At 58.9% G+C, this 8,746-nt stretch overlaps 1 protein-coding gene across 3 annotated transcripts in view; it reads right to left on the bottom strand.

Annotated features, from left to right (window-relative positions):
* Window positions 1–1,738: 1,738 nt before the first annotated feature.
* The window catches only part of CPLX2 (complexin 2), a 69,486-nt gene continuing 62,478 nt past the window's right edge, over window positions 1,739–8,746 (bottom strand). For all 3 annotated transcript variants that reach the window (XM_066342446.1, XM_066342445.1, XM_066342447.1), the window contains 3 exons: window positions 6,799–6,915; window positions 6,477–6,652; window positions 1,739–5,793 (listed from right to left, as the gene is read on the bottom strand). In XM_066342446.1, the coding sequence (XP_066198543.1) occupies window positions 5,596–5,793; window positions 6,477–6,652; window positions 6,799–6,829 (405 nt within the window). In that variant the 5' untranslated portion in view covers window positions 6,830–6,915 and the 3' untranslated portion in view covers window positions 1,739–5,595. The remainder of the gene's footprint in view (window positions 5,794–6,476; window positions 6,653–6,798; window positions 6,916–8,746) is intronic.

The following is an 8,746-nucleotide window of genomic DNA, read 5'->3' as shown; positions in this document are numbered from 1 at the left end:
AGACCCTGCTGTGGCTTCTTCTAGCCCAGTGTTCCAGGGGAGAGAACCCACCAGCAAACACGGCACCGGTACCCAACCACAGCTCTGCCTTGTGTGAGCACAGCCACAGACCCTGCTGTGGCTTCTTCTAGCCCAGTGTTCCAGGGGAGAGAGCCCACCAGCAAACACGGCCCCGGTACCCAGCCACAGCTCTGCACTGTGTGAGCACAGACCCTGCTGTGGCTTCTTCTAGCCCAGTGTTCCAGGGGAGAGAACCCACCAGCAAACACAGCACTGGTACCCAGCCACAGCTCTGCACTGTGTGAGCACAGACCCTGCTGTGGCTTCTTCTAGCCCAGTGTTCCAGGGGAGAGAACCCACCAGCAAACACGGCCCCGGTACCCAGCCACAGCTCTGCACTGTGTGAGCACAGCCACAGACCCTGCTGTGGCTTCTTCTAGCCCAGTGTTCCAGGGGAGAGAACCCACCAGCAAACACGGCCCCGGTACCCAGCCACAGCTCTGCACTGTGTGAGCACAGACCCTGCTGTGGCTTCTTCTAGCCCAGTCTTCCAGGGGAGAGAGCCCACCAGCAAACACGGCCCCGGTACCCAGCCACAGCTCTGCACTGTGTGAGCACAGACCCTGCTGTGGCTTCTTCTAGCCCAGTGTTCCAGGGGAGAGAGCCCACCTGCAAACACGGCACCGGTACCCAGCCACAGCTCTGCATTGTGTGAGCACAGACCCTGCTGTGGCTTCTTCTAGCCCAGTGTTCCAGGGGAGAGAGCCCACCAGCAAACACGGCACTGGTACCCAGCCACAGCTCTGTACTGTGTGAGCGCAGCCACAGACCCTGCTGTGGCCGCTGAGACGGGGGTGAGTCGGGGTCTTGAGACTTTGGAGGAGTGCGCCAGGTGGGGGACAGAACATGTGAGCATGAAACGGCGTGGCATGTACACGGGTGCGTGGAGCATGGAGTTGGGTGTGGGTCTGACCTAGCCGGTTGGGGTCGTACCAGACGAGGCCATTTTGACAATCTTGATGTCACTCTTCGGGCCGTGATGGGTACTGGGGATTGGGCAGGGGAGTGATGGGGTTCAGTTTGTGTTGTTTGGGGTGAGTTTTCTTGGCAGGGTGGGTGTTGGGGAGAGGGTGAGTGGGAGGGGAGAGGCAGAGACCCGTGGGTGGAGAGTGGGAGGTGCCCACTGGGCAGAAGGAAGCGGAGGCCTTGCTGAGGGCAGGGTAGCAGTGGCGGGCTGCTGAAGACGGATGGGTCCTGATTCCTCGGCAAGGCCTGGGAGCCTCTGCCCAGGCGCAGTGACAGGTGGTGTCCTTTCTGTGTCCCCAACCTCCTGCTGCTGGCAGAGTCAGAACTCCATCAGTGTTGGTGGGATGACCAATAACAGCTCTTGTCCACTCCTGTGACCTGGCTCTATGCCGGATGCCGCACCCGAGGAACTTGGGGTGGCCAGAGATGGGGTGTGAGGTGTTGTGACCAGGCTTTACCACCAGTTCCTGAGGCTGGACAGTGGCTGTGAAGGGCGGGACTTGAGCGGCCCTGAAGCTCTGGGCCCAGCCCACACTGAGGTCTGGGTTGATTTGGGGGGTCATTTCCACAGTGTCCCGACTAGAAGCGAGGATAAAACTGATGGTTTTCTGCAGCCTCTTGAGCATCCTGGGCCAGCCCCCCCCCCATGTTAGCCGGTGTCCCGTGTCGCCCTGGTGGTTCTGACAGACAGAGGAGGACAGACAGACCTGGAGATGCTGTACAAGGTCTTTTCTCTGTTGTCACGGTTGGGTTGGTACACGTTAGCATCTGCGTCATACAAAGGGGGAGCAACAGCCATGGCTTTTGGTCAGGTTCAGGGGGGCATGAGGGGTGCCCCTCCCCTCCCCCAGGCACTGACACATTTAGAGGAAGCGGAGCAACAAGGACACAGCACAGATGTGGGAAAAGGGTGCCCCCGCCCAGCAGGATGGTCGTCCTCCCCTGGGTCTCACCGGGACCCCCTAGCTGTGCCCCAGGGCTAGCGCGAGCACTTCCCATCCCCCCGGAGAGGAGTGCGGAGGGGGGCAGGGGACACGGCAGGAGGCCTGTCCTCAGGCCTGGGAGACAGCCCCTCATCCGAGCCAGTCGGACCCCAGCCCCCCACCCCACGCCATCAAGGGCCTGTGGGACCCTGGAAGGAGGGAGCAGTTGGGTGCCAGGGGTCGGCAGCCCCGCCAGCTGGGTGCCAGGGGCTCTTGAGGCTGGGGGTCTGCCCCATTTCACTCCCGCCACCAGTCTTTGGGGTGGCTTCTTTGCCCACATTAGGGCCCTGGGCTGAACTACTTCTGTTCTCTGTCTCTTCCTGCTTCTTCCTTCCTTCCTTCTTTCTCCCTTTTATATCTGTTTGTCGATTTACATATCCACCCATCCATCCCTCCACCCACCCACCTGGGAGGGTCTCTTGACTTCCTGCTTGTGTTTGGAGGAGACCCCACATAACTCTGCTGGTAAGGACACCTTCCAGGAGCTTTCCGGAGCTTTCCGGAGTGGAGGATGTCCACACGCTCACCTGTTTCAAGTGCCCAGCACGGCCGACCCAGAGAGCAGAGGCCCGGACCCTTCTCTCTGGCGGGGGCCCTCCTTGGTGAGCACGTGCGCCCACTCGGGCGGGGCGCCCGCCCCTGCATCTTGTTCTGCTCTCACCATGTACAACTGGTCTTCCTATTGCTGTAGCTGGGGGTGGCTCCCACATACATGTGTGAGTGTGTGTGCTGAATTCTGGGGCCTTTCCCTCCTTGTCCCTGTCTTCCAAGTGTGTCACATGCACACTGCCCCATCTGTGTGTGACACACTCACCCCCTTCCATCCAGTGGGCCACACGCACCTCCCGTCCCAGGCACATCGTGTGATTATCCCTGCTCTGCTAGTGCCCCCCCCCATTCTGTCCCCCCCCCCCCCCCCCCGAGTGTGCTGCTCACTGTCTGTTCTGCAGAGTCAGCTCTGTGTCAGGAATGAGAGTCTGCATGTTCCCCTGAACCCAAGAGTGATCACCTGGCAGTGGTTACAGCCAGGAACGCCCCAGGCTGAAATTCTCCTCCTGCTTCCTCCTCCCTCCCAGAGGACCCCCAGTCCTGCTCCTGGGAGCAGGCTGCAGGCGTCTGGGAGGTGCACCCACTGAGCTAGCCAGCACTAGCGTGTGGGAAGGGCCCTGCGCCCGCTCTGGAGGTAGAGGGGCTTCAGAGACCTCCAGGGATGCTCTCTGAGGGTCTGGGGTCCCTCAGGTCCACCTGGGACATCGTGTATGGCTGGGTCCCCTGCTCATCTGCAGCCCCCCAGACCTCCGTCTCCACTGGCCATCTAGCATGCTCTGTGCCCTGTCCCCGCCTTTAAGGTCTGTGGGCACCTGTCAAGGGAGAGACCTTTCTGAACACTTGGGGTCCACACGAGGGACCCTGTGACTCACACACAAGGTCTGGGGAGGCCTGGAGCTCGCGGGCTGGCCCTGCCTATGTCTGCTCCAGGACCCCAGGGCTCCAGAGAATGACCATCCTGCCCAGGATAACAGACACGCAGACAACAGGGGTGCGAGGTGGCTCCCCATCACAGACACAGGCACAGACACGGGCCCCGTGGGGGGCAGGACTCGGGCACAGGGGTGGGGGCGGGGGCGGGGGAGCAGTCCGGGGAGCTAGAGCTGCTCGGGCCCTGCTCCCCAGAGAAGGGACAGACCAGGGGACTTTTCTGGTTCCCTAAACATATGGATTGTTTTGTCTTGTCATTAAAGTATTGCAGTCTAACTGATATGGCTTTAACTATTGGAAACGGACAGAGAAGACACATGTCTCTCTCTGAAATGAAAGCATAAATCCACTAAAATGGAAAACCTGCAGAGAATGCAAACTGGGGCCACTGGGGCAGGGGCGGCAGGGGCAGGCAAGTCGCCCCCTCCCTGGCCCCTGCTTGGGGTGGGCCCTGGCTGGGGCCCAGCATGGCTTCTTGGGGTGCTGCCTGGGTTTGTCTCAGTGGGCTTCTGAAGACCTCAGGCAGGAACTCCCCGAGGGTGGAGGACTCCAGGCCAAGGACAAGGTCTCCTGCCGGATGTGGCTACTTGGGACCAGTGGTTCTGGGGCCGAGAGGGCGTATCTGCCCCATATTCTTCCTCGCCAGGAGCACGTCTGCACACAGTGTCTCCTCAGAGCCACACACACGCACGCACGCCGCAGTCTCAGCACAGCCGACGACTCTGACACCCACTCTGGAGCATCGAACATATACCCTCACTCCTGACACACATGCTGTGTTGAACACCATGCAAATACAAGCTAACACATGCAGGTCGCCCACATACATGAGATGGCTAGCACACACGGCACAGTCTCTGCTCATGCACACCACCTCCGACACGCACACACAATCTCACGAGACACATACTCTCACCGTATACCTGTATGTACAATCTCTGGACACGTAATTACTGATGTTATCTCTGCCATGCCGACCCACGCATGCGTGGACACACGCTTTCCTCTCTCATTGCTCCGTGGCCCCCGGTTATCACACGACTGACCTTGACAATTTGGGAGCAAATACCAGTTCCCACATCCCAGAGGAGAGTTTGTTCTTGGCCAATGAGATGAGTGGACAGATGCCTTCTGTCATGTGGGGACTGGCTTCTCCCCAGAGACTTGGGGCTTCAGTTTGAAGGGTCCTCCAGGGGACCAGGCGGTCCTGGAAGCACGTGGACAGGACAGGGCGGGGGAGAGGGGTGGACAGGGATGGGGACAGCTTGGCTGCACCAATGGGGGGACCCCATGGCATGGGCCATCGCTGCCCAATGGCTCCTAGTGTTTTCTGGGGTCCTGGGTAGCCCCTTGACTGGGCAGGCTGGGCCCAGACTGGCAGTGAGGCCCCAGGACCCAAGTGGAGGGCGCGGGAAACGAGGAGCTGCCCCACCTTGGGCCCCTCCACAGATGAGTTCAAGTCCAGAGAGGATCCATGTGGAGGGACTGGCTTGGCAGGGGCTCCACCCTTTTGGGTGGGGGTGGTATGGGTGCTCCTGGGCTGGGCGTCGCCAGGGGGCGGGAAGGAGAGCCTCAGCCTTCTCCCCAGAACGCAGGGGCCCTCTCAGCGGGGCAGGCTCACCCTGACTCCCTCAGAGCCAGGCCACCCAGCGCCCCTGCCCTGGCCTGGAGGCCCCGGGGAACCAGAGGCCAAAGGTCAGCATGCTGGGCAGGGCTGGAATGTGTCATTACTTTGGCTGGCTGGGGACAGTGGTCCTCCTGGCAGTGGGGCGCATGAAGGAATGTATGGGGGTTACCACACTAGCACAGACCTTAGGCTTCTGGAGGAGGCCCCAGTGCCTCCCGCACTGGGTACAGGGCCCCCTGCTGGGGAAGATCTTTCTTCACTTTTTCAAGCAACTTAGGTGTGAGGTGGGGTTGGCGACCCTGGGATGAAGGGGGTGTGAAGGGGTGTGGAGGGGACAAGCCCCTGGCCAGGGACGGGGGGGCAGAGGCCAACAGGTTTTCCCCGTCAGAACTGAGACTTAACTGATTCAAAAGAAAAGAAAGAACCAAAAAGAAAAAGAAAACAGTAACAGGTGGAGTGGGGGGTGGGGCGGGAGGCTGGTTACTTCTTGAACATGTCCTGCAGCGGCCCGGGCAGGTACTTGAGCACCGTGTCCAGGATGCTCTCCTCCTCCTCCTCGTCCTCGTCCCCGCAGCCGGCCGGGATGGCCTTCTTGGGCCGCGTCAGGCTCCCCTCGCAGGGCTGCTCCAGGGCCGCCTTCTCCTCAGCCTCCTTCTCTTCCTTCTTCTTCAGCCCGTACTGGACGGGGGGGGAGGGAGAGAGCGGATGTGAGCACGAACCCGTCAGGGAGAGAGCTGGCCTCATGGCCATGCCGACTGGCCTGCCTCAGTCCTCTCGTCTATAAAACGGGGATAAGGACATCTTCTTGTAGAATTGCGTCTGTCCCCAGTAAGAGAGAGACGGTCCATGAGGTATCCTTTAATATCAATACCTGCTCTTTCGAATTCCCCCAAGATCTGAGTTATGTTTGGACCCGAATTTTGGTGACCAAACTTGACTTCAGCTGATGGAAGGCCACTTAGAGCCTTGGTTTATTACAATGGCGATCTGTGTGGCACAGAGTGGCAGCTGCAGACCCACTGGGAGGGACACCGAACAGTAACCGGTGCTCTGGGCACTGGGGTACTTTTCAGAAATCCCCAAATTCTGGGTTCTAAGCCCATGTGGTCTCCAGGGTTTCGGGTAGGAGATTGCAGGCCCACAGCAGCGAACACCAGGGAGCACTTCTGTGCATTATTTCATGTAACCCCCAGAGATCCTTGAGGGAGGTGCGCCTGTGACACCCATCTTTGTGGTGAGAATATTGAGGTTCAGAGCTCTAAGGTCGGAGCTGGGATTCCTTGGAGGCGGAGGCGGGGGCTTGGGGCCCCACCGCACCCCTGTGCCTCCTACGCTCGCGTGGGCGGGCGGGCGGTGCTGACCTTGTCGCGGATCTGCTGCCGGACCTTCTCGCGCTCGGCCTCCATGCGCGCATGCTTGGCCTTGCGCTCCTCCTCCTGCTGCCGCAGCGCCTCCTGCCGCTCCTCCTCTTTCTTCTGCGCGTCGGGGTCCTTCTCCTCCTCCCCGCCCAGCATCTTCCCCATGTCCTTGGTGGCCCCTGCAGAGGGGGGAGGGGGGATTGGCAAGGGAGAGGGCAAGGTCAGGGGCCTCGGGCTGGGAATGGCGGGGCCTGGTGTGTGCAGGCCCTCCCCCTCCGGGGTCCGGACCCCGGGTGAGGGCGAGGGTGCAGGGCTGCGGCCTCACCTCCGAGGGCCTGCTTCATGACGAAATCCATGTCGCGACTCGGTTAGCGTGCCTCCGCCCACGGCCGGACTCTCATGCAGCGCGCCTGGCAGGCCTGGCTGGGGGCAATGTGCCAACCTGCAAAAGAAGAGCCGGGGTGAGAAGGGAGAGGCCTCGGCACGGGCAGGGTGCCAGGGTGAGATGCACAGTCGCCTCGTCCTGGTTCAGGCTTGCACCCCTATCAGTCTGAGGCCGGGACGCAATGCCCTGGCACAGGGGAAGGGGCTATTTCTTGAGCATTTGCTAGGCCCCGGGCACATAGATGCTGTCGAACAGCTCGGATCTCTATTTTACAGCCATCTTGATCATGATTGCGGTCAGGAGTCTTGAAAAGAGCCCGTCCTGCGGACGCAGGCAGAGCAGGGTTCTAACGCTACCGGCACTCCTTCTTTGCCACGTGTTCCTCAGACGAGTTACTGAACCTCCTTGAGCCCTGTTTTCCTCCTGTCAGAGAGAAATGATGGAGCGTCCTTGCTCAGAGCTGCTGTGGACACTGGAGAGAGCTCCAGCCTGGGCCACTGGTTCCACCCCTGGACGGACCGAGGGGTGCTCAGGGGCCCACAGATCAGGGCCGGGCGAGGAAACGGGAACAGCTAGCTTGGATGAACGAACGTATCCAAACCTCTACAATTAGACAAATGGAGAAACCTATTATTTTTATTGCAGCATACATGTAAGTTTTGTGTTTTATGGCTTAATATTGATTTTTATTTTGAACTGCACGTGGGGGTAGAGACACGATCATCTTCTTGGGGCTTAAGGGCCTAGAGTGCTGAGCACGGGCCTATCAGCACTCGGCTTCTGGAGTCCTCCTCCCGCTCCCTAAATCACCAGCTTTCAGCTTTTATTATATTTTTTTATTGTTATTATTTTGCCTCAGAAGATTTTCTTCAAATAAAAACTTAATGGGAATCTCAATATGCGAAATATGTAAAAGTGGAACCACTGCAGTGGTCGGGGGGCAGGGGTAGAGAGCCGGGAGCCCCTCCCCTCGCCTGCCTTTCACCCCGTTTCCCCACAGCCCTAAGAATGTGAACCCCAACACTCGAACTATTAGAGGCTTCCTTTGTATTTCAACCACTCACAGTTTCACCCGTTCTCTCAGAGGCAGAGCCACCAGACGCCCCCTTTGGGGAGTGGATGGGACATCTGTGAACTGTCCAAAGTGTGATGTGGCTTGAGGGTCACTTGAGGCCAGAATGACCCTGCACGGCCTGTCAACCCCACACTGCCTCGGGGTCTCTCTGTTTCTCTAGGAAAAAGGGGTCCTGTGAAATGGCAGGCAGACACTGCAGCCGGGTTGAGTTCAAGGTCACTGGCTGTCCGTCGGTGATGGATTTTCCTCATTTCTTTCAAAATGAGAAAACATATTGTTAGACTGAGATCTTTTCATAAAATGGGGCCTGAGAGTTTATTTTAGGATGTCTGCATGATCAGACCACCTGATAGGCTGTTTTGAGGAGAGAAAGGCATGATAGAGTTAAAAAAAAAAAACAAATCCCTACAGGCTCTGGCATCCAACACACCTGGTTTGTTAAGCAGGCTCGCTGCTCACTGGGCCTGTGGAAGCTTCACCTCGTTCCCTGCACGGTGAGGGCGCATTAAGACTGCCCCTCTGCTGATGTCTGAGGGGCAGACAACATGCCGGTCAAGTGCCTGGTGTGTGGCAGGAGCTCATTAGCATTAGCCAAAGCTGACCGCCTTTTGAGGAGGATGCCCCAAACAGGCCAGCACTTCCTGGACGGGCAGAACCCACCCCAACCCAGAATTCCAAGTACGAAGTCTGCTCAGCTCAGTCAGTCAAGGTTTTCATTGGATTCAAACGTGGTAGAGAGACTGCATTTCCAAGAACGAGAGGAATACAATGTAAACACTGAGTGCTTTCAGGACCCATTGGGTTCTTCCTCCT

Source organism: Saccopteryx leptura, chromosome 6 (genome assembly GCF_036850995.1).
Source record: "Saccopteryx leptura isolate mSacLep1 chromosome 6, mSacLep1_pri_phased_curated, whole genome shotgun sequence".
NCBI classification, from domain to species: Eukaryota; Metazoa; Chordata; class Mammalia; order Chiroptera; family Emballonuridae; genus Saccopteryx; species Saccopteryx leptura.
The sequence above is the reverse complement of the archived record's forward strand: the minus strand, read 5'-3'. Positions and strand labels throughout refer to the sequence as shown.